Raw genomic sequence first — 26901 nt, 5'->3', positions numbered from 1 at the left:
TATGACTTTATTTTCTTTCTCTTGCTAGTTCAATGTAAAATTTGGCATAATATAAAATATAGATGTAGAAAGTAAGGGGCAAGGTTTGGGACTATGATACAAATACATCTGTCATGTAGCAGAAACCACCTATCCCCACTCAGACAATTTATTTTAATCAAAAAGATGTCAGGTTTCAGCATCCATGGAGTGTGATGTATTTTTCTCATTAGATCTACTCATAAAATGAATTATATAGATTTTTATATCCAATTATAAATAATTCTTTTAATGTGTTACTATGTTCAGTTCACTAATTTTTTATTTAGGATTTCTTTATCAATATTAACAACAAAATTTGGTCTCTAGTCTTGCTTTTGTTTTTTATTGAAATTTTTGTCAGGCATTGATGTTAACGTCTTATTGTTACATTAAAAGAGAGCTGGATGGGTTTCTTAATTTTCTATGCTTTGATACAGTTTAAGAGAATTATCTCCTGTTAAGAGTATGTTAGAATTTTTTATGAGATGACATATTGATTTGCTTGACTATAGTAACCATGTCACCATGTGTAAATATACTGAAACATTGTATTGTACATCTTAAATATTCACAATAAACAAGGAGAGAGAGCACATATAATTTTTGATATTATAGGTATGAATTTAGGCCTTCATACCTTTAAAATGCTAATCACCTGGGCAAAGAAAAAAATATATACCTACATGTTCAATAAATACTTTGGGTTAATGAAAAACAAAATCTTTTGTGAGAGCATCTGAGCCTGGTACTTTTTTGCAGTTTAGTTCTTTTAATTTGATCTTTACATACACACACACACACACAAACACACACACACACAGAGTCAATTATACTTTCCTAGAATAAATTTTTTAGTCAAGTTTTTCTATTACATCTGCCCCACTCTCTTAATTTTCCTGTTTCTGTGGTTATTGATCATAATGTTTATTTGTGCTTGCTTTTTTTTTCTTAGTCAATTTAGCTGCCTTTGGTAAAACAAAAATAAATAAATGTAGGATTTGGGGATTCATTTTTTTATATAAGTTAAAATTATAGTTATAGTTTTGCTAACTCATTGATTTTAGCTTATCATTATTACTTTCTTCCTTCTGCTTATCTCCATTCATTTTGTTGTTCTTATTCTAATGTTTAACCAAATGGCTATTTTTTTCATATCTGTATGAGTTTTCAATGAGCACTTTTGCAGCATAGCACATAAAGGTAGTACTTTCATTACCAATGTTTTCTAAATATTCTGAAATTTCAGTTTTACCCAAGAGTTAATAAGACAGTATTTATACATTTTCAGGAGGAAGAGGTTTTGTTTTCTGATTTTTCTGTTTTCTAATTTCTAGTATTAAATCATGCCTAATTTTTAAAAATTATAGTTTTTTAACATCATACAGCATCAATTTTTGTAAGTATTTAATAGCTACTTGAAAAGAAAGTACAGTCTCTACATTCAGAATATAGGATTATAAATGTACCCCCTTAGATCTTCCTAATTATGCTCCTTAGAATTTCTATATTCTATTTTATATTTTCTCACTGACTCTATCACACCTCAGAGGTAAATCAGAATTTCTTTCTATTGTGTTTCCATTTTTTCTTCAATTCCTGTTTATGAATATACAGACACACTAATATTTAATACATATATGATTCATAACTATTTTATCTTCATCATGAATTGTATCCTCTGACAATAAAAAGCCAATTCTTCCTTTCATTTAATGCTTTTAGAAATCCTACTTTGTTATTTATATGTGCCTGTATACCTTCACCTATGCTCTTATTTTCAACATTTATTACTACTTTGTCTTAAGGTGCTCCTCACATACTTTTTTCATGACTGCATTGTTTTTCTATGGCTGCTGTAACAAAGTTCCCTGAACAACAGAAGTGTATAGTCTCATGGTTCTGGAGGCTGTTAAGTCCCAGATGAAGGTGTTGAATGGTTTGCTCCTTCTGAAGGATGTGAGGGAAAAATCTGTACCAGGCCTCTCTCCTTGGCTTGCAGATGGCTGTCTTTTCCCTGTGTTTCTTCACAGCATCTTCCCTCATGCCTATCTCTGTGTCCAATTGTCCCGTTTGTATATGGACACCCGGCATATTGGATTAGGACCCACCATAATAATCCCATTTTAACTAATTTACCTTTGTAAAGATCCTATCTCCAAATAAGGTTACATTCTGAGGTACTAGGGATCAAGACTTCAATGTATACATTTTGGGGAGGAAAATAATTCGACCCATACCAATAACCAAAGCCTGAATTAGTTTTTATTAGATGAATTAAGTCCATTTATGTGTATTAATATGATTATAAGTTTGTTTATTCTTTCTAATTATGTTCTACTTTCCATTTTGATGATTTTAAAAAACATTTCACTACATGTTTTTGTTTTTTTTTTTTCCTTTTGGGAGTAATTTTTGTTCTGGTGGTTATCCATATGACTCTTTGTTTTCCATCTCTAATAATTCAAATGAGCAATATTTAAAGTAGCCTTATTTCCTTCACCTTATTAAAGTAGCCTTATTTCCTTCTCCTCCACCACCCAATAATACAATAGTCAATAATATTATCTTTCTTAGCATTTACTCTGGTACTATTAAATATGCGTATACTTGTAATGATTTGCCAGCTTTCACTGATATGCTTTGACTCCCAACTCTTAGAGATCATGCAATCAGTGAACTGATTCTGCCTCCCACCTTCTTCCCCTTCTACTCAGTTATTGCTGTATCATTTCTACACTGTGAGAACCTAGAACATTAACATTCTGTCTGTCACCATCCTTAGATTTCTTTCTTAGTACTACAGTTTAAATATATTCAAAACTTACAAACATTCCAAGTGATCTCTTGGTCAGCTAAAATTAATGATTTAATAGAGTCTCCTCAAGAAAGACTCATGGAATAATATCCCTAAATTTTTTCATGTTCAAAGATGTCTAACATGATGTCTATAACCTTTACAGAGTAAAAACAATTTGGCTAGATATAAAATTCTTAGTTCACATTTTCCTTGGGAATATTGAAAATGTTACTATAGAAAGGCCTATAATCACATAACATTTTCCCTAAAAAAAGAGATCTGATTTTTTGCCCAGCTGCTCAGTGAAATATTTCTTTACTTATCAAGTCCAGCAACTTTAACAATGTAAGTTTTAGTGTTGAACTTTCTGGGCCCATTTTCACTATATTTTTATTAACATATTAAAATAAACCTCCATTTATCTTAGGAAAAAATCTTGAATTATATCTCAGAAGTTGTTTTAATTCATTATTTTATTTTGCTTTTCCTTAAGGGATTCCTATTACAGAGATGCTGGATCTGCTTGGCCTATATATCCATTTTGTAGCTCTTTTTGGTTTCTTTCATTTAATTCGGTTTTATTCTTTCTATCTTCCATATTCTTTGCTGAGTTTTCTGCAGTGACTAGTGTTTCCTGCCTTCTTCCCAATTTTGTCTTTTTTTCTGTGATGGATTTGGTACTTTTCTCTGAACTCTACCAGCTCACATTCCACCTCCTCTTGTTGACCAACCATTTCTTTCTTTAGTTCTTATATTTCCTCTGTGATCTTCCTTCACAGAGTTACTGCTTCATTTTTTTAAATTTATGGTAAAATATTTAATCACAGTTTTCATTTGCCTCTTTAGCCTCATTATTCTAGTGAAAATTTTGTTAACAGGAGTTGCTATACTTTCTTTTTATTGTCTTTGATATTGTGTGAGTTGCTTCTTTATTAATCATCTTTGAATTAGTTGAATTTTCTTGACCTGCTACTTCCAGTATGGGGAGCAGGAAGGATGCTCTTCCAGTCTGGCTGCCATGAAGGGAGATGGACTCCTGAAAACATACCCTCCACGTGGCTTTATGTGTCTCTCCTCCACTCTTGCCAGCCTGGCTCACCTGTTCCTGCACCTATTGTTGCAAACGGTGGGTGGTTCTTTTGTCTCCTCAACTCTTGAGAAGTGCTTTTGTGCTGGCTTTCCTGACACCCACCCCAACACGGCCCTCCAGACACACTTCATGCTTTTCACTTCCTCATACTTGGTTTCTGCCCAATCTAGGTAGCCTTTATATCTTTATATGTTTTGAAATCTAGAGATATGCATCTCCTAATTTGCCAAATAAGACATTTGTGAGATTTTCTTTCATTTTTTCTTTCTTTCTCTGTGTTTGTGTGTGTAGTGTGTGTGTGTGTGTGTGTGTACTCTGTATGTAGGGTGGGGGTTTCTTATTGTTCTTTCCTTATTATTCTCCGTAAGTTTTTTTGAAAGATTTCCAGGCAAAGAAATGAATAATGGAGACTCACATAAACATTTATATATTACAAACACCTAGGTCAATATTAATAACATTAATCTTAACCAGTACTGGGAGGCGAAGAAGGAAAGTTTAAAATAAAAATGAAAGGAAATAGATTATTGAGGAGAATTAGGAAAAACAAATTGTAGGAAATCTGCCTATCACTTTAAAATTTACTCTAACGTACCAAAAGTTAATTTTATTATTTCCCTGGATCATAAAACCTGGCTTTATACCTGACATATATTCTCACCCCCATGGCTTAAGCACTGATTTGATTAGAAAAGTGAGGTAGTTAGTATCATAGGTATGTACAAATAATATGGTAGGAGAATCCCCAAAAGTTAAAAGCATATTTACCCAGATAATTCTGAATATAACCAGTTAAGAAACAACATAACCAGTTAAGAAACACGAGCTCAAAAATATTCACTAAAGAGAAATAATCATTCTGTTCATTTGAATGGGTCTGACAATCCATAATTGTAGAAGTTTTGGTCCCATTCCAATACAGTTGAGGAGAATCTATAGAAACATGACGTAACACTCTACATTTTAACTCTCAGGTAATCTTAAATGCAAATCAAAATATGGGAACCAATGAGACAAAAGATGCTATATCATTTAGTGAATGATTTACATGATTATTTAACCCTCATGAATGCCTGTGAGATGGTTATTCAAAGATTTTTACAAATGAGCTTCATGATTATTTAACCCTCATGAACGCCTGTGAGACGGTTATTCAAAGATTTTTACATATGAGCTATCTGCAGCCTAGGGACGTTAAGAAACTCACCCAAGGCCACAATGACGGGACGCAGCAGAGCTGAGGTTCCAACACAAATATCCAGGTGTAACTGGCTCAAACACCAAGACTTCTAATTGACATTTACAATAGGAGTAGTTTCTGTAAGTGTTTATAAAATTTTAGACAGGGGATGGGGGAGGAGAGAGAGACAGGCAACAGGAAGACAGGTGTTACTTCAAAAGGAAAGACTGCTACAGAATATATAAGGGTTCAAATTTTTCAGCTATTAATAATTTCACAAAGGAGAACCAGATAGGGCATGTGACCTGTGCTGTCACACAGGGACCCCCATTCAGAAGGGTCCACATTTGGGGTTGGAAACTCTGCAGTCACCATCTTGAAATTCTTAACAGTTTTATCATGGAATTTGTGCTTATTATAATGAAGTCCAATGGGGCAAAGGAGCATGTGCCAGGAGCTTGGATTCTTGGCTCATACACAGTCCCACCACTTCTGCCAGATGTGTGTGTGGTTGCCCAGTTCCTCATCCCCTGGCTTGTAGCACCCACCAGCCTCCCTGTCTCCCCACTTCCTAGTGACTGCTGCTGCCTTCAGCCCCCAGTGGAGGGCCGAGTGCAAACACAGAGAGTGGGGGGTCGAGTTTCAGAGAGGATGGAGGCAGCTATCCCAGTGCATGCGGTGGGCGACTCGGTAGGGCTGAGCCTTTTGTGTAGCCCTGGATCTGGGCATAGAGGTTGCAATGCACTTGAAGGTCACTCATCACCCATGGGTTGGGGCAGTGGGCCTGGAGAGAGGCCTGACTGTATTTCTCTGCTCCCCTGACCAAGGTACAGTGTGTCAGCCAGTGGCTGGAGAAAAGGGAAACCTGGCAGCTGGTGGGTCATGTGCACACTAAGTCACAGGGTGGGGCCCCCAGCTACCTGTGAGGGTCTGCACTTTCTCCAAGAGTCTCCCCATGCCATTAGGGAACATGACATTACACGACAAATAAAAAACACCTTGACCAGGCATGGTGGCTCACAGCTATAATCCCAACACTTTGGGAGGCTGAGGCAGGAGGATTGCTTGAAGCCCGGAGTTCAAGACCAGCCTGGGCAACATAGTGAGGCCCTATCTCTACAAAAAAATGTTTTACATTAGCCAGGTGTGGTGGCCCACACCTGTAGTTCCAGCTACTTGAGAGGCTGAAGCAAGAGGATCATTTGAGCCCAGGAGTTTGAGGCTGCAGTGTGCTACAGTTATGCCACTAGACTCCAGCCTTGGCAACAGAGTGAGACCTTGTCTCAAAACCAAAAACAACAAACAAAAAAACACCTTGACAAGTAGAGAGAGACTGAGGGAGGAAGGAAAAAGCTTTATGTTTTTGTACGCTTAATGGCACTTTTTTGGTGCTTTTTGAACAAGGGGTCCCACATTTTCATTCTGTACTGGGCCCCACAAACTATGTAGCCAGTCATATACAGAGATTTTAAGGGTACGTCTCTCACACTTGAAGGATTATAATCATGCCCTTCTACAAAAAGGCAGCTCAAACCGTGGTAAGGCCAGGATACTGGATGATCATTCACACACACACACAAACGCACACTTTGTTCAAGCTCTCCGAAGTCCTGCCCCTCCTATTCCAGTCAACTGATTGGTTACATTTCATATCACAATTAAGACCGGAGAACTACAAAGAATACAAGGGAAAACACTTCCAACTTTTGCTGCATTTATATTTTACATGACGCTTCTGTTTTAATCATGTAAAAACCTCCAAAGGAATCACCTTGGAAACTAAAAGAATATGATCATTCAAATTAGCTAGAAGCAAGTATTTGTTTTTGTTTGTTTGTTTGTTTTGAGACAGAGTCTTGCTCCATTGCCAGGCTGGAGTGCAGTGGCGTGATCTCTGCTCACTGCAACCTCCGCCTCCTGGGTTCAAGCCATTCTCCTGCCTCAGCCTCCCAAGTAGCTGGGACTACAGGCACCCGCCACCACGCCCAGCTAATTTTTGTATTTTTAGTAGAGATGGGGTCTCACCATGTTGGCCAAGGTGGTCTCGATCTCTTGACCTCATGATCTGCCCGCCTCAGCCTGCCAAAGTGCTGGCATTACAGGCGTGAGCCACCATGCCCAGCCAAAGCAAGTATTCTTTAGAAAAGTCAACCTGGCTGCAAAATCTTTTTATTACCTTTATGGAGGAAATTTCTCCAGTAACTGTAAAAAACATAAGGCAAGGGAAGTGAAACATCCACTGCAGGATTTTTAAGGAGAGGCATCAAATGTGGAGAAAACAAAAAACAAAATTAAAAAAAAAACACCTCATTTTATTATTCATTTAGAATACTGTATGTTTAATGTACTTAGAGTAGTTCACAAAGAGACTCCAAATATGTTATAATCACACTTACAAATGAACCTGAGAAGTCCCTACACACCTGCTTTTTTGAGAGGGAAAAAGTTGTTTCACTTAAGTAATTTGATACACTAAATGAAAATGCAAGCTTTTTCTTTATATTTTTTTCTTTTAAATACCGTAAGATATGTGTCCCTTCAGACAGGAACCTGGCAATCTGAAATTACCCCATAAAAACCATCAAAAGAGCTTTTCCTAAAATTCCATTCATTCTTCTCTTCTTCCTAGCAGAGATATGAAAAACACCTGGTACTTTCTTAATTTTTTGAGGGAAAAACATTTTTAAAAGGACAGAGGGAAAAACTCTAGAGAATTTTGGAAGAAATGAAGACCATAAAATAGACAAAAGTGTTTGGATATCTGAATTAATAGTTGTAAGACGAGATAGCTAGTACAAATGGCTAGAAACACAAATACCAAGAAAAGAAATAGAATTTGCTTAATTCTGTCAAATCACATCTTGGAAGCCTGGGTAATTCTCCCAGAAAAATGAAAGGGAGAAAATGAGCCACTTAATATATGAACACACAATACTTCTCATAGAATGTTGTATTTCTCCTGATCTTTTCTTCTTTCTTGTCCAAACAAGAATAAGGTAAGATATATAAAAACTCGGTAATTTGCTCTATTTTCCTATGGCCTTCAACTGAGGGTTTCTGACTTCCAGCTTTCTCCTCCCTCTTTGTTCTGAAGGAGATCTGAACTTGGGATGAGGGCAGAGGCAGGAGACGTGGTCTCTTCTCCCCGCTTCTCTCCCGCTCCCTTCCTCCCACTCCTAGTTTGGGCTTCAGCTCCCACCAGATTGAGTATCTCCTCCCTTTTATTCTCCACAGTGAACCTATCTCTTCACTTAAGACTCTCCTCCTGACCCTCCTTCTTCATAACTTCATGGTACAATCTTTTATCCTGCAGTTATTCCTTCTTGTTGTTTTTGTTTACATTTGTCTACTTATCACAGCTCCTAGAATCTATGGACAATGCTACAAGCCAAGAGGTCCCTTTTTTTGCACACACATAAATCACATTCTTCAGCTCTACCCAGTCACCTCCACAAAGTCCCTCCCAGCCCTCATCTTGCTTCTAGTCACATCTTGCTTCACATGTGATTAAAAGAGGCACAGAATTAGACTAATCATTATTTAGTCAAGACTATTCTCAGGTGAGCTACTAAAAATCAACTTGAGCGTAAACTACCAGGTCTAAGACAAGCCCATCTTCATTCCGCTTCTACTACGCTTGCATTCCTTCTGACAACATGTTCTCCAGCATAAGGCTAGGCAAAAGTTGATTCTCCAAACCCAGAAGGGGACAAATTGAATGACAGCAGGCTGAGAATGGTGACCGGGGACAATCTATACCCCAGGAAAGGACAATCATACCTTTGTAATTGCAGTGAAGACCTTTTCCAGAATGGCATTGGGCGGAGCAATTTGTGGTCCATTGGCCTGAATGTTGAGGGCTATGGCGCACGGTTTGGCTACAAATCTAAAAATTACAAAAAGAAAAAAGTAGAAGGTCAGAATTTATTCTTTCTATGTGATTCTTAATGCCACCAGTTACACATTACTCAATTATCCCAATAAAGTGTTGGTAGGATTTCATGGGTGTACATTGTCAACACTCCTGTCAGTAACTGTAAGGCAGACTTAACCGTTTTTCTCTCTGTTAGCCCCCAGGAGTAACATTAAAAAAGAAATCCTTTTAAAACATTTAAACCCTCCAATCCTCAAGTTCTAATGAGACAAAGCTAGAAAGACCATGAGATGAAAATGTAAGTGTATAAGATAGAAATAAAACAATGATTTCAAAATGATATAACTTATACTCTTCTTACACAGAGCAATAGTCATATTTTTACTGTGAGAAAACATTTACTAAGCATCTAATTATGCATGCAGAGAGAGCGCTTTGACCACCCGTAGTCATAAACTTGGCAATTTTTGTCTCCATAATCAAAGTGTGCTAAATTCAGCCCCAATCCCTTATGGCTTCTTAAAATTCTCTGCTTTGTGGTTATTTGCTTGTTTCTCATAAAGAGTAATGAAGGATGTCAAAGGGCATGATGTCCCAGACAAGATGAAAAGTCGCAAGTATTTATGAACATCCACAAAACTGTTTTTATCCTAAGCCAATGCCTACGTCAAGAGGAATGGGAGGACTGAGCCTTCTTTCTGGTCGCATTTGCTGTGTGAATGAGGTGCTGAAGGGGAGCAGGTGAAGTGCATGGGGCCCCAAAGGTGTGGGGACATTGCTAATAAAACTGTGTAAAAAAAAAAAATTAAAAGTTGTTTTAGACTAAATGCTCAAGAAATAAAACTCTGTAAATATTCATTTTCAGTAGTAACATTTAATATTTTCTACTAATACAGAATAATTTCATATCATGTGAAAGTATTACCCAAATTAATTCACTGTTGGTCAAAGGCAACAATTGATAAATATGCAAAACAGACCATAATTAAATCTTAGATGAAGCTTCCTTAATAACAGTTGATGAGATTAAAGAACAGTAGACACAGGTTTTTGTTTTTAAAGTAGGACCAATGAAACTTACATGTAAAGTACCACATAATATCCTACTGGGTCCTATTTCAAGTAAAAGTGAAGAAATTTATTTAAACAGGAAAATGGAACATTGTACACGTGCAAGCCTAAACCAGGAAAGATAAGACAGAGAAAATGCACCGTAATACCTGGTACACTGGGCTTTCTGGGTCTAAGTTGGGAAGAAAGAAGAATCACCCCTTCCCGATACATAAATCCTCTAGAAACTGGAGTTTTCCCCAAATTTCTACATTCTCAATTCTGTTTAATGTAAAATTTTCTGAGCTGCATTACCTACATCCCTACCTTCTTGGCAGTAAGTATAACCTTTTCCTAACGACTCTGGCCCTTCTCTATAAATGATAATCATGGGGCTATGGCTATAGTGATGAAAGAAGGAATTTAGTGGGCAATGACCACAAGACAGAGTCTAGAACTTGTTTCCTTGACAAGGTTTCCTGCTTTGTGGTTATTTGCCCCTCATCATAAGGTACAACAGAGCGGGGTGAAAAGACATACGGTCCAGCAAAAGCAAACAGTAAGACCACAAAATGTATTTGGTGTGAAGGACACAACTGTTCCAATGGTTTCCTTCTAGTCTTTCCAGTTGGACTCCTCCCCGCCCTCCCTCATCCTCCCCTTCCCACACCTCTGACACATTGTGTTCACATTCCCTTCCGACTTTGTCATCATCATCCTTGTAACAGCCTGCTGTTCCAGTACAGTCTTCTTTCTTCATCTAAATAGCACTGAGTCTCAATGCAGAAGCTGATCATTTCCTCTTTGTATGCCCTGTGACAATGCCTGTGCATACACAGGAGGGGGTCAAGACATTTAATCAACTGGTTGTCTTCAGTAAATATGTTTTGTTGTTGCTATCACAGTGTTGAGTGCTGCAGACAAGTTAGCAGACATTCTCTGTGTGCCCTGTCACAATGCATGGGCAGGCAGTAGGGGAGTCAAGAAATTTACTCAACACTGTCTCTTCAACTTCCTCACCTCTGTTATCAGCCAAAAAAAAAAAAAAATCAAAAAAAATTTTTAGTATTTGTTATACAACATAATGTATACATCTCTCCTTCTCTTTTTAAGCTTCAAACCACTTTTAAAACTCTATTTTCTTTAAATTCCAAGAATGAATGCAACAGCATACCACTTGACAACTTATCAAATTTCAATAATCAAAATTATCAAATAAATATGATGCTTTGTTAACATATTTTTACAGCAATGTCCAAAGGATAGGGTGGGAATTATTTCTGCTGCTATCTGGCTATGGAGACTTAGCTACAGGAATTAATCTCTCTCTGCCTTAATCTCCTCATATGTGAAAAAATTATTATAATTATATATGTACATGTATGTGTTTCTACAAATACATGTATGTGTTTCTACAAATACATGTATGTGTTTCTACAAATACATGTATGTGTTTCTACAAATACATGTATGTGTTTCTACAAATACATGTATGTGTTTCTACAAATACATGTATGTGTTTCTACAAATACATGTATGTGTTTCTACAAATACATGTATGTGTTTCTACAAATACATGTATGTGTTTCTACAAATACATGTATGTGTTTCTACAAATACATGTATGTGTTTCTACAAATACATGTATGTGTTTCTACAAATACATGTATGTGTTTCTACAAATACATGTATGTGTTTCTACAAATACATGTATGTGTTTCTACAAATACATGTATGTGTTTCTACAAATACATGTATGTGTTTCTACAAATACATGTATGTGTTTCTACAAATACATGTATGTGTTTCTACAAATACATGTATGTGTTTCTACAAATACATGTATGTGTTTCTACAAATACATGTATGTGTTTCTACAAATACATGTATGTGTTTCTACAAATACATGTATGTGTTTCTACAAATACATGTATGTGTTTCTACAAATACATGTATGTGTTTCTACAAATACATGTATGTGTTTCTACAAATACATGTATGTGTTTCTACAAATACATGTATGTGTTTCTACAAATACATGTATGTGTTTCTACAAATACATGTATGTGTTTCTACAAATACATGTATGTGTTTCTACAAATACATGTATGTGTTTCTACAAATACATGTATGTGTTTCTACAAATACATGTATGTGTTTCTACAAATACATGTATGTATTTAAAAATCATATCATAGAGTCTCTTGGCCTAAAATGTTTGACAGGAGCCATGGGTAAGGTTTCATATCATAGCATTTACAAACCATGACTTTCCTGGGCCCAGTGGTTCACCAGCCTCAGCTACACTGAAACAAGCCATGTGTATTCAAGTTGTGAAAGTATTATACCAAGCAGAAGCAGAAAAAAGAGACCAGATGTCAGGATAGGCACTGAAAAAAACCAGGGACATCTGGTCGAGTAACCACTTGCCCCAGTTTACCCTCCATCCAACTGTTCCCAGCACCACGTGCACTGACAAAAGTGTCCCCCGTCTGGTATTTTGCCACAGTTAAAAGGAAAAGCAGAGGGTCCCATGTGGACATAAAATTGTGGTGACTCTCATCCTCAAACCCCAGGCCTGGTGCCGGTCCACAGTGAGTCCACACCAGCAGTGTGATCGGGGTCTAAGCTCATCCACACCTGGCCTTCTCTAAGGGCCCAAACCTTTCCAGCTCCCCTATCCAACCCAATGGCCCCCCAGAATGCTGTGGCCACACTTCCCACAGAAGAGTTGGTGTAACAGGTGCATCCCTCTCCGGTGTGTGGGGCCCCCAAGAGAGCAGGACCAGGCCTTAATGAAGTCCACATCTCCAGAGCCCTGTGCACAATCTCATTTAATCCTCCCTCAACCAGATGAAGAGGGATTACCATTATCCCCACTTTGCAGAGAGGACCAGAGATGTCAGTGGCCTCTACTTCCAGGGAAATGGAAGCAGAAGACAGTATATTTCTTTCCCAGAAGGGTCATTGTTATAATCAGCTCCCCACTCTGATTCATTGGACAGGCTAAGCCCCAAAATCTGAGGATGCAGAGACAGACAGTGAGAGAGAGAGAGAGAGAAGAATAACAGACAAACTTAATAGAATTTAACTCAATTTAAATGTTGAAGTCCGTTAAAGTTTAAATGACCCATGGTAGGTAGGTGCATAAATCATCTTTCTTTGAACGATGTCATAGCATCTTTTCATTTATATGTCTGGCACACTGTGAGTACTCAGTGAGTATTTGATGGTTGAATGAATGAATAAAACAATCAAGTAAAATACAATGGTAGGTACCCTTACTATCTTTTCCAAAGGGGCTTTGCATTTTAATTTCCTTGAATATCCACATCTACTCAGGGTCATTTGGGACCCAGAAGGTAGGAGATTGACCACTCCAACTCAATAAGCCACTTCTTTAACACTTATTGTCCCTAGAATGTCAAAGTTGCCTGAAAGAGCACTTGCGTAGGCTCTACCAACCCCTCACTAGGTATGCTCTTTTTCAACATAACCCATACTGGGAGCCAAACACTTAATTTTCAAGATTTTTTTTAAAATTGCATAAGATAGGCAGAAAAAGTGAACCCCAAATGAAAGAAGAAAAAACAAGAGCATGTAATTCTTATCAAATAGGTATTACTGATTATATGAAAATTCTTATCAAATAGGTATTACTGATTATATGAAAATATAAATTTTGTGTTTATTCTCCAAAAAAAGGTGTGAATCACATTTTTTTCAGAGAGCATATTTAGATACAAAATAAGATCCATGACACAACTACTATAATTTTATCACTGACTATCATGGTCCATTAGACCATGTAAAAAACTGGATTTTTTTTTAATGCCAGTTCTAACATAAATAAGTTCACAAAGGCTGTCTTTCATAACATTTTGAGAGAAAGAGATAGAGTCAGAGATAGAAGCAGATTGATGGGGGATGGGGGTAACACATCGACAAATGTAATAGTTGAAAGGAAATATGTGCTTTCAAGCTTTGATGGTTACCTCTATAAGGAAATGCTCACCTAATTAGTTTTTTAATCAAAGGCGGCAACACCACCTTCAAAAGATCAAACATCTATAAAGTACTTTCATGTACTATATTTGAAAGTAAACATAATAAGGATGTAAACTTTGAAAAATACTAGTCTCAGTTAAAAAGCAGAGAAAAAACCTAAGATACTGCCACTTTTCAATTCTATTTGGCAACACGTATTTGTATTTTAAACATGAGGTAAACATCTCTGCACAAAGTACTGAAGAAAGCACTGGGCAGTAGTGTGGTGAGAGATATAGTCAAAACGCAAAATGGGCCAGATACAGTGGCTCACGCCTGTAATCCCAGCGTGTTGGGAGGCTAAGGCAGGCAGATCACATGAGGCCAGGAGTTCAAGACCAGCCTGGCCAACATGGTGAAACCCCATCTCTACTAAAAATACCAAAATTAGCCAGGTGTGGTGGTGCACGCCTGTAATCCCAGCTACTCTGGAAGCTGAGGCAGGAGAATCGCTTGAACCCGGGAGGCAGAGGCTGCAGTGGGCCAATATTGTGCCACTGCACTCCAGCCTTGGCAACAGCACAACTCCATCTCCAAAAAAAATAACACCCCCCAAAAAAAAGAAAACCATGAAATGAACCTTGTACTCAATGAAGTTTACAATCTGGAAAGGTGGTTATTTAAAAAAATAAACATACGTCATTGTTCTAACTACTTTAAAATATTTAATCATCTCAAGTGGGTAGCATGGCCAGAGACTTTTAGTCCTTTCAAACTGTAGCACTTCCTATGCTTTCCAAAAATAGTTGGGATATTGTGATGGTGGCTACACAAACCTACACATGTGATAAAATTGTATAGAATTAAATCTCACACATATATAAATGAGTACAAGTATTAACAAAACTGGGGAAATCTGATTAAGATCAGAAGATTGTATCAATGTCAAAAGCCTGGTTCTGATACCATACTAGAAATTTATAAAATGTTACCATTATAGGTAACTGGGTAAAGAGTACATGAGATCTCATTGTATTATTTCTTAGAACTGTATTTGAATCCACAACTGTCTCAATAAGGATTTCAATTAAAAATAATTGAAAGGGACATTCTCTTTTTGTCGTGTAGGAATGAGTTAATGGATTTCACAACATATGAACACCACACTCTCTCCACCCAAACAAAAACAAACAAACACTACCTGAGGGCTCTGGAGACTGAAAAAAAGGAAACTGACTTTGGGGAAGTGTCCAAGTTGGAGCAAGCAACCAGTAAAGAGTGACCTCTCTGTTCATTTATATATTTATTCTGCAGCTCTACCCTGAGATCAGACACAGACACAGCAGCAAGCAAAATTTTGATAGAAAAACACATCCTCTTTCTAGCTGCAGGAACCAGGGAAAAAAGCCTGGGGAAATCAGAGAATGACTAGAGAACTATAGAAGAGACAATGCCAAAGAAGCAAACCCTAATTCTGTATATAAACTAAGCATGATTCTAGCTGACTTCTGAACCATGAATGTACAAGGTAAACTGAATGCAGATAGGAGCTAAGGTTTAAAGAATTTATTTGAGACTAAAGCCACTGTCCACTGCAAGCATGACAGGCTACAATTTGAGTCTAAGTAAACTGCCTATTAACAAAACATCAACATTTTTGAAAGCAATGTAAAAAAATCCACCATCTCCACAAAATAACTCTCACCATGCCCAGGATACATAATCTAATAGGTTGATGAAGAACAAGTAAAATATGATCCACTCTAAGGAGAAAAGACAGGCAAAGGAAAAATTCAGTGAACCTGAACCATGCAATCTGAAAAAAAAAAAAAGAAAGAAAAAATGGAGAAATAAACAGACTTTGAAGACTTGTAGAACAATTGTTCAAAATCTAACATGTGGGTAATTAGAGTCACAGGGAAAAAGGAGACAAACTAGGGGGAACAATATTAGAAGAAATAATAGTCTGTAACTTCTAAAATCTGGTAAAAGACATAAACATACTGTTATAGTTTGGGCGTTCTGTGCCCACCAAACCTCATGTTGAAATTTGATCCCCAATGTGAAAGGTGGGGCCTTCTGGAAGGTGTTCGGGTCATGGGGGCAGATCCTTCATAAATGGATTGACGCTGTCCCTCAGGGGTGGGTGAGCTCTAGCTCTATGAGTTTCCACAAGAGCTGGTTTATTAAAAGAACCTGGCACCTCTCCCTGCCTCTCTTGCCATGTGATCTCTGCACATGCCGGCTCCCCTTCACCTTCCATCATGAGTGGAAGCAGCCTGAGGCCCTCACCAGATACAGATGCCTAATCTTGAACTTTTCAGTCATCAGAATCATGCGCTAAATAAACATGTTCTTTATAAACTGCCCAGCCCCATCAGATATTCCTTTGGAGCAACACAAAACAGGCTAAGACATACAGATTCAAGGAGCTCAAGAACCCTACAGAGAAGTAAACTGTAAAAGAAGAAAACCTACACAAAATACAGTCAAACAGATGAAAACCAAAGATAAAAAGAAAATATTGTAATTCACCAGACAAAATGGCTCACTATATACAGGGAAAAATAATTTGAAATACAATGCTCTTCTCATCAGAAATTATGAAGGCTCAACGACAGTGCAATAACATCTTTAAAGTACAGTTATGCATCACTTAACAATAGGGATACATTCTGAGAATCACAGGATTAGGTGGTTTTGTCTTTGTATGAGTATCACAGTGTCCTTACAGAAACCTAGATGGTATGGCCTACTACACGCCTAAGATATATGGTATTGCCTATTGCTCCAAGGCTACAAACCTGTACAGGACATTACCATTATTGTAGTGAATAGGCAATTAAAACAGAATGGTACTTGTGTATCTAAACATAGAAAAGGACTCCATCTGTCCTGCTGTCCTGTGAAGAAGATGCCTGCTTCTTCTTTGCCTTCAGTCATGATTGTAAGTTTCCTGAGGCCTCCCCAGCAATGCAGAACTGTGAGTCAATTAAACCTATTTCCTTCACAAATAAATAAACATAGAAAAGGTACAGTAATCATAATCTTATAGGACCACTATTGTATATGTGGAGTCCCCTCCAACCCTCCACCCCCCATAATTAACTGAAATGTTATGCAGCTCATGACTATACTGGAAGCGGAAAAAAAAAAACTGTCAGCCAAAAATTCTATGTTCAGCAAAATATCCTTCAAAGAATGAAAGTGAAAAGGAAACTAAGGGTATTTGTGGCCTCCAGATTCCCATTTCAAATATGCTAAAGGAAGTTCTTCTTTAGGTTGAAAGGCAACACAACCAGATGGAAACTTAGATCTTTACAAATGAATAGAGCATCAGAAATGACAAATATATTGGTAAATACAAAAGTGCTTGCAAGGTCTTTGAAATTAATCACAATCAATTAATAACAGATGAAACAGTTAAATCCAATTATGAGAAATAACATATTCCCACACCAAACTGTGCCAGAAAAAAACCTATGCATAAGTAAAAATTCAATAAAGGAGAAGTGGGGAGAGGTAACTGAGTCAACGCATTGCTGAACTACTAACACGTCCTTGGTTACCAATATTCGTCAGGAATGGTGTGCCGTGGCTAGCATCAGAGTAAGTATTATCAATTTAAAACTGACCAGAACAATATAGACTGCTTTTGAAAGCTAATATGCAGGTGCATGTTTAGACATACACATGTACATGTGCCTGAGTGAGCAGGCATATGTGCATGACTGTATATTGTTAAATCCTACCTAAGACAAAACTGTTTCAAGAAAACAAATATTTAGTGGAATGAAGGCCAGGATGGAGAAAGGGGACTGCTATTTATTGACAGATACTATATGCCAAAAGCTTTGCAATGTTTAATTCTTTTTTAGATCAACAATAACCCTTTCAATTAAATATTTATTTCATTTAACAGAAATATAAACTAAAGCTCAAAGAAGTTAATGAGGGTGCCCAAGGTCTTAAAGGTAGTTAAATAGCTTAGACAAAATTTAGATCCGATCAATCATAACATAATCTATTAATAAAAACAATATTTTCCACCCTCCCTAAAATAAGAAAAGTAAATTAAAGAGGTATTGTTAAAATACTTGTGATACGGTCATACACTCTGCTCAGTAATCCCACTTTTAGGTATTTATCTAAGACAATCTGTCAGACAAAGAAGAAAGGCCACAGATGTAAAGATTTTCACGCACAATTATCTGCAGAGGGAAAATGGCAAATAGCTTAATGAGTCACTACAAAATGACTCAGTGAGCATCTATTATGTATCAGCCCTGCTCTAGGTGTTGGGGATGCTGCAGTGAACAAAATCCCATTTTTATGGAGCTTACATTCTAGCAGAGGGAGATTAAAAATAAACCAAGCAGTGTATGCTATGCCAGATGGTGAGAAGTGCTAGAGAGAAAAATAAAGCCTGCTAAGAAGGACAGGGCTACCTAGGTAGGGCTGTCATTTAAAACAGATTGGCCAGGGAAGACCCCAATGAGAAAGTACACAGAATCCTGAAGGAAGTAAGGAAAGAAACTAGAAAGATAAGTGGGGGAAGGACATTCTGGAAGGAACAGCGGCCAAGAATGAAGGCTCTGAGAAGGAGTCTGATTGAGATGCTGAAGGCATATCCAGAAGGCTAGAGAGGCTAGTATAGAGTTAGCCAGTACAGGAGGAATGAAGTGGGGTCAGAGAGCAGCAGGCCGCCACACACAGTGCCTTCTAGGCCATTTTAGGGACTTTTTTTTTTTTTTTGGTTTTTACACTGAGTGAGGTAGGAAGCTTCTTCAGGACCATGTGAAGAAAACCTAAATGATTTATTCTGTCCTAAGAGAATCACTAGCTCCTCTGTTGAGAGCAGACAGAAGGGGAAAACAAGGATGGACACAGCAAGGCTAACTGGGAGGCTGCTGCAATTATCCAGGCCAGAGGTGGTGGCAGCAAAAGAGGCAGTGAGAAGTGATCAGATCCTGGAACTATCCTCAAGACTGGACTCACAGGATCCACTGACAGATTGAACATGGATGGGATGAGGCAAAAGAGGAATAAGAGGTTAACAACAAGGTTTTGCCCTGGCATGGGGGTTGGGCTGAAGTTCATGACTTCAGTGTGAGGCCTGAAGGTTATGCTTATTAGGCTACTAGGCTTATAAATGGAGATGTCCAGTAGGCAGTTGGATATGCTAGTATGAAGTTTAGGCTTGGGCAAGGGATAGAAATTTATTTTCATCAACATATAGATGACATATAAAGCCATAAGAACAAGGAAATCACCTGGGAAGTGAGTATAAATAAATACGGGAGGAGATTCAAGAAATAAACCCTAAGGTGACTCCAATGTTTAATGTCTGAGTACAAAGAAACCCCTGAAATATTATATAGCTACTGAAAAGGATATTTACATAAAATATGCAAAACATGAAAATCTATAATACATTGATTTTTTTAAAGCAGGCTATTTTATAAAAACTATAAAATAAAGTATGTGGTAGAATAAAATCTGAAAAACAACACTTGCTGTACTGGAGGAAATTAGCCACTCTCCCTAAAATAAGAAAAGTAAATTAAAGAGGCATTGTTAAAATATTTGTGATATGGTCATACACTCTGCTCAGAAATCCCACTTTCAGGTATTTATCTAACACAATCAGTCAGACAAAGAAGAAAGGCCACAGATGTAAAGATTTTCACGCACAATTATCTGCAGAGGGAAAATGGTAAATAGCTTAATGAGTCACTACAAAATGACTCAGTGAGCATCTATTATGTATCAGCCCTACTCTTTATACTTTGCTTTACACTTTGTTCTTTCTTTATACTTTGCTTACCATGTTTTTATTAAACAAAATTGCATCATACTACATGTATTTATATTTATTTTGTGTTTCCTTTGTTGTTGAGTAATAATAAAGCCCATGTGGAAAAAAGGTGGCACAGCTTATAAAGGTATAATTAATCTTGTGGTGAAAGAGAACTATGGACAAAGCAAAGGCATTTACAAATAACACAATAGTCCATGTTCTCCAAGAACTCAAGAAATGTTTATTGCCCATCAAAATTCTACTATCTTCATTTTTGTAATTTTTGTGAATTTTAAAAGCAGTGTATATTACATCAAGTGTAGAAGTAACAAAAAGCACTTGTAATAATATTAAAAATCGCAAGGAATGCTATCAAAGATAACCATTATTAACATTTGAACATTTTTCTGCTATCCCTCCCCCACATGCTACCAGATCTTTCTTTATACTTTGCTTATCATGTTTTTATTAAACAAAATTACATCATACTACATGTATTTATAATTTGCTTTACTTTCCTACTGTGAATATTTCCCTCAGAAAATTACATATCCTGGTAGGGCACGGTATTTAATGGTTACAAAGACTTACACTGTTGTTCTTTTTTTGTTTTATAAATTTTGTTGTGTATATTTGAGGTGTGCAACATGTTATAGAATACATATATAGTAAAATGGCTACTATAGTGAAGCAGATTAATATATCATCTCACTGTGTGTGTGACAAAAGCAGCTAGAATCTACTTATTTAAAATAAATAGATTTATTTTATTAAAAAATCTCCAAAACAATACAATGTTGTTAACTCAGGCCTCATGTACATTAGATCTCTACGTGTGTTCATATTATATTGTTGTTCTTATTTCTTGCTACTGGGACTATTCTCTAAGAAAATAGCCACTGGGCCCTTTCTGACAGTACAGAACTCTGATCAAAGTCCCACCATATTGTTATGATATCAACGATACAAGCAAAAGTGAATCTGAAGAATTGAATTATTTAGGTTGACCACTAAAATACTCTGTCATCACAGGATAACTATCCATTCTTCCATCTGCATTATCTCTGCCACTTGAATTTAGGATCACTTTTGCTAGCTAAAGCTTCAAGAAATTAACCATAAAGTTTTGAAGATGAAAATTTCCAGACTCTTCTACATCCTAGATTTTCACATTTTTAAAGATTTTTGATGATCAACAGAAAAATGGACAAAACACGTTAAGTAGGCAATTTTCAAAAGAACAAATAGAAACATCAATAAACATACAACAAGATATTCAGCCACATCAGGAAAATGTACCAAGACCATTTCATGCCCATCAGGCTGAGTTTTATAATGTGAAATATGGCCAATGATTTGGAAAAATAAGAATGCCAATAAATTTCTCATATCGAAGTTTAATTAAAAATGCACACGAGATATAAAAAGGTAGTATACAGAAATAAGTAACAAATGACCAATAGACATATGAAAAGATGGTCATCCTCATTCAAAAAAAAAAAAAAAAAAAACTGGTATCAAAACATTGTTGGGCAGGGCCAAGATGGCCGACTATAAACAGTGGCGATCTGAGGCTCCAATCAAAAAGAACCATAGTAAGCGTGTGAATCCTTCACCGGCAACCAAGGTGTCCATGTTCTCTCATCAGAACTGACTAGGAGGCTGGCACGATCCACGGAGAGGAAGGAAGAGCAGTGTGGTATGGCGGCCCACCTGAGAGCCAGGAGAACCCTCTCCCCGCAGCCAAGGGAAGCAGTAAGTGAACATGCTACCCAGCCAGGGAATCCGTGCCTTTTCCACGGAATGGTGCAACCCATGGATCAGAAGATCCCACTCGTGAACGCATTCCACCGGGGCCTAGCGTCCCAACTCCAGAGCCACACGGATTCTCAACAGCCCTTCAGCTGGAATCTGCTTAACACTACTGAGCTCTCAGGGGGAAGGGTGACCAGCACCACAGCTGCGGCTGCCTGCTGTCTAAGCCATATGAGCTCCTTAGGGGAGGAGCAGCAGCCAGCACTGGGACTCACTCTGCTTAACATGCTAAGCTCCCTGGGCGGGAGAAAGGCAGCATCTATCACTATAGCTCCAGGCCATGCTTTTCCCCTGCTGGAGCCAGGGAGGCTGGACGGCTTGGTCCCAAGACGTGTCCCCGACAGCCCAACACACTGGCTGTGGCAGACTGCAGCCAGAGTGCCTCCTCAGGCCTGATCCTCACTGGGTGGGGCTTCCCTGCAGGAACTCCAATAACTCCAGCCAGAGGCTCAGGGACAGAACACGGATCTCCTTGGACCTAAACTCCTAGTGGAAGGGGTGGCCGCAGTCTCTGCGGACCAGCAGACTTAGCCTTTCCTCCTGGTAGTTCTGAGGAATCTGGGCAGCCCAGATGACTGTGTTTCCCCACAGTGAGGCACACCCCTTCCACCAAGGGACAAAGTGCTTTGTTAAACGGCTCCTGTTGTTCCCCATGCCACCCAACAGGGTGAGACCGTCCAACAGGGGTTGTCAGGAACCCTATACAGGAGTGATCCTACTGGCTTGAGGTTGGTGCCCCTCGAAGTCAGAGATACCAGAAGAAGGAGCAGGCACCCATCCTTGCTGTTCTCCAGCCTCCTTGAGTGACATCTCTCGACGCGGGAGCGAGCCAGATGAATAGGTCCTGAAATGAACCCCCAGGGAACTGCAGCAGCCCTGCAGAAAATGGACCTGACCATTGAAAGAAAAACAAACAGAAAGCAACGACAACAGCATCAACAATTTAAAAAAAAAAAAAAAAAAAAAGCCCCACAAAAACCCCATCCAAGGGTTAGCAGGTTCAAAGATCGAAACTAGACAAACTCACGAAGATGAAAAAGAATCAAGGAAAAAACACTGAAAACCCAAAAAGCCTGAATGACTCTTCTCCAAATGATCGCAACGTCGCCCCAGCAAGGGTGCAGAACTAGACGGAGGATGAGATGGACAAATTGACAGAAGTAGGCTTCAGAAGACGGGTAATAAAAAACTACACTGAGCTGAAGGAGCATGTTCTAACCCAATGCAAAGAAACTAAGAACCTTGATAAAAGGTGACAGGAGCTGCTAACTAGAATAACCAGTTTAGAGAGGAACATAAATGACCTGATGGAGCTGAAAAACACAGCACGAGAACTTCGTGAAGCATACACAACTATCAATAGCCAAATCAACCAAGCGGAAGAAAGCATATCAGAGTTTGAAGACCGCCCTACTGAAATAAGGCATGCAGACAAGACTAGAGAAAAAAGAATGAAAAGGAATAACAAAGCCTCCAAGAAATGTGGGATTTCGTAAAAAGACCGAACCAATGATTGACTGGAGTACCTGAAGGACATGGGGAGAATGGAAACAAGCTGGAAAACACATTTCTGGATATTATCCAGGATAACTTCCCCAACCTAGCAAGACAGACCAACATGCAAATTCATGAAATACAGAGAACACCACTAAGATACTCCACGAGAAGATCAACCCTGAGACACATAATTGTCAGATTCTCCAAGGTCAAAATGAAGGAAAAAATGTTAAGGGCAGCCAGGGAGAAAGGCCAGGTCACATATAAAGGGAAGCTCACCAGACTAACAGCAGACCTTTCAGCAGAAACTCATCATACCGAATGGGCAAAAGCTGGAAGCATTCCCTTCGGGCACAAGACAAGGATGCCCTCTCTCACCACTCCTATTCAACATAATATTAGAAGTTCTGGCCATGGCAATTAGGCAAGAGAAAGAAATAAAAGGTATTCAAATAGGAAAAGAAGAAGTCAAACAATTCCAATCTATTCCAAACTATTCCAGTCTAATCCAAACTATTCCAAACTATTCCAATCTATTCCAAACTATTCCAATCTGTTTCAAACAATAGAAAAAGAGGGACTCCTCCCTAACTCATTTTATGAGGCCAGCATCATCCTGATACCAAAACCTGGCAGAGACACAACAAAAAAAGAAAATTTCAGGCCAATATCCCTGATGAACATTGATGTGAAAATCAATGCAAGATATACAACAAGTATAAAATGCAAGATACACAACAAGTATAATATTCCACTTGTGTAGGTACTTTTAAAATTTGTTATCAGGAAGAGTAGTGAGAAACCGTTAAAGGCAATAACCTTTTAGGGTTAAGACAATGTGTATTTCATACTTTTCTGTACTACTTTAAATTTGTGCTTATATACACTTTATATTTATTTTAAAGGTAAATAACTTAAATGCTTTCAATGAATATTTAGTAACATAAAAAATGCTCAGAAATGAGAGAAAACAATGTCTATCTGGTCACTGTTTATTTACATATAAATTTCTGCCATATAAAAGAAACTGAAAATATATTAAAAGGTTACCTATATTTGTTGCCAAACAATGGGATTATGGCTTACTTTATATTCTTTAAAAAATGTTTTTCTGTATTTTTCAACGTCTTAAAATGAGAGTTCAAATTTTTAATGCCAAAAATTAAAAGTAAGTATTGTTAAAAATAGAGATGAACAAGATGGTCTCTATCCCAGGTAAGACTCAAAACCTCCATGATACAAAAATCTAACATGGAAAGCCCTGAGACAGCTACAATTTAGCTAACTCCATGGGGCTCTTCTAGCAAAGGGCTCCACTGTGACTGAGACAAAGGAGAAACAAATGGAATAAAAATAAAAGGCCATTTTTAGTACCTGTTCAGATAGAAAAAAAAGGATGGCATTCAAGGCAATGAGAACACCAAAAGACATGAAACTATGCAACTAGATGAAATTACTCCAAAAAAAGTGTTATCAACACTAAATAAATATAGTTAAGAGAATCTCTGATGCCACCAGAAAAGAAATTGCTTCTTCCTGGGCCTGGAGACACCACAGAACTTCTCTATTTTCTCATCTACATAATGAAAATCATAATTACACTCTGTTTCATGTTGGGATTTTCTAAATCACTGGCACCTTGGGAGCAACTGGAATGGGACAGAGATAGGGGAGGATGGCATGCAGAGTAGTGTGCAGTAAGAAGACAATTTTCTTCTTAGGAAAAATATGAATTGTTCTCTAGTAGCATCATATAGTAGAAAGAACAATTCCTCTGGTGCAAACTCATATCCCAGGTGCACCTACTCTGAGCCTAGATTGTTGGAAAGCGGTTTAATATTTCTGAACCCTAGTTACTATGCTTACAAAATGAAGACAATAAAATCTACCTGGCAAATTTTGTCTGAGCACCTCTCACAATGGAGCCCAAATTTGGAAAATATTCAGCAAGTGCTGGTTCTCCTTAAATTTTCATGACAAGAAACATACTTTTCACACATCAGAAGGTGCCCTCGTCTGTGGTGGTCACTGACCTTTTTTTTTTTTTTTTTTTTTTGAGACAGAGTCTCGCTCTGTTGCCCAGGCTGGAGTGCAGTGGAGCGATCCTGCCTCACTGCAACCTCCACCTCTCAGGTTCAAGCAACTCTCCTGCCTTAGCCTCCCGAGTAACTGGAAGTATAGGCACCTGCCACCACGCCTGGCTAATTTTGTATTTTTAGTAGAGACGGGGTTTCACCATGTTGGTCATGCTGGTCTCAAACTCCTGACCTCAGGTGATCCACCCGCTTTGGCCTCCCAAAGTGCTGGGATTACAGACGTGAGCCACCGTACCCGGACAGTCAGTGACTTTTAATGGGAAACATGTTATGGGAAGAGCATAAGATGCACAGATTTGTGAAAGAGCCAGAAAACTTCCAGCTTACTATGTCATTTGGTCCAACTGCCTTTCTCCAAGCCAGATTTTTCTCTAGAGAGAGCATTCAAAAACTTCCTTTAGGCATGAAATCTCCCTGTATGTTTCTTTGCAATTTCCTGTGAATCTATAATTATTTCAAAATAAAAAGTTGTTTTTTAATCTTCCCTAAGTGTCCTATTTTAGTTTTTCATCATACTCAAAATGTTCTTCCTGTGTCATTCCTTCTTGCTGAAATGTAAACCCATTTCCTCTTTTCTCAGTCCTCTAGAGATGGTGCAGTCTATAACCTCCTCAAATATTTCAAAACACAGATTAAGTCATCTTGCATTCTTCTCTCTTCCAGAATAAACAGCCTGAATCCTATAAACCTTTCCTCATCCATCTTTTTCTTTTCTAACTTTAATTTTTTTAATTAAGGATTGTTTTCTGAATCTATCTTCATTTTATTATTTTTTAAAAGTGGAAAAGACCCTTAGACAGTGGTTGCTTTTATTAATAAATAACCATTGGCAAAGGCTTTTTGTGGTAGTAGTTAAAAACGATTCACAAGAAACTTTCTAAAAATCATAGCTTAATCTTAAATAGCAGTAATAAACAGGTCAGTCAGTCTAGTCCATACCAACCTCATCTGAGGAGTTGATCACTTCAGATCAGAGACCAAAAGGCCATCACATTCAAAACCTAAGAGCTGGGATCCTTGGAAAGTCCAAGGTAATGTGAGAAATGTCAAAACTGCCGCTCCTTGCTACACATTTCCAGGATTCTAGGAAAAAGTACCCTAGACTTAAGATATTTCATGATGAGTTCACTTCAACTATTAAAGAAACACAGAATCTAGCCGTTAAAGGATGAAGCTCATAAAATTCAAACAAATTATGTCTTCATCTTAAACAATGAAACATATGTTCCTGTATTCTGCATAAAACCAGATGTAAAAAAACATCAAATTGTAGAAGAACAATTGCATGGTATGTATTTATATACGAAAATACCCCTGTCGAGAAAGTCTTTAAGATATTACCACTATATGTTAGCCAATATTTGCACAGTATTGTGGTACTTGTAAAATTACAGTAATTGTCAATGAATCTTTTGGGAATCTGTAATGTCTGAGTAAGGCAGTATCTTCTCTGCACATGGAGAATGATACTGTCTGCCCCTCTCATGGAAGGATATAACTGCACCCTCACAGAATTTTGCTGTCAGTCATGCCACTGTACCTCACCGAATGCGATTTGGCAACTCCATCTCTAACTGCTGCTTCCAGCACAGCCTGTCAGCTTTTGACATGTCACACAAATCCGAAGTGCCTCAAAATTCCCTTTAACCATACCCCTCGGCACTCTTACAGACACGTTCCCTGTCACTGCCCTC

The 26901-nt window shown here is 37.9% G+C and overlaps 1 protein-coding gene across 2 annotated transcripts in view; it reads right to left on the bottom strand.

Annotated features, from left to right (window-relative positions):
- The window catches only part of CERS6 (ceramide synthase 6), a 326067-nt gene that overhangs the window by 220484 nt on the left and 78682 nt on the right, over positions 1-26901 (bottom strand). For both annotated transcript variants that reach the window (XM_003824310.6, XM_003824309.6), the window contains exon 2: positions 8869-8974. In XM_003824310.6, coding sequence (XP_003824358.1) covers positions 8869-8974 — 106 coding nt within the window. The remainder of the gene's footprint in view (positions 1-8868; positions 8975-26901) is intronic.

The sequence above is a fragment of the Pan paniscus genome, chromosome 13 (genome assembly GCF_029289425.2).
Source record: "Pan paniscus chromosome 13, NHGRI_mPanPan1-v2.0_pri, whole genome shotgun sequence".
Lineage (NCBI taxonomy): Eukaryota > Metazoa > Chordata > Mammalia > Primates > Hominidae > Pan > Pan paniscus.
This window is presented reverse-complemented; position numbering and strand designations above follow the sequence as displayed.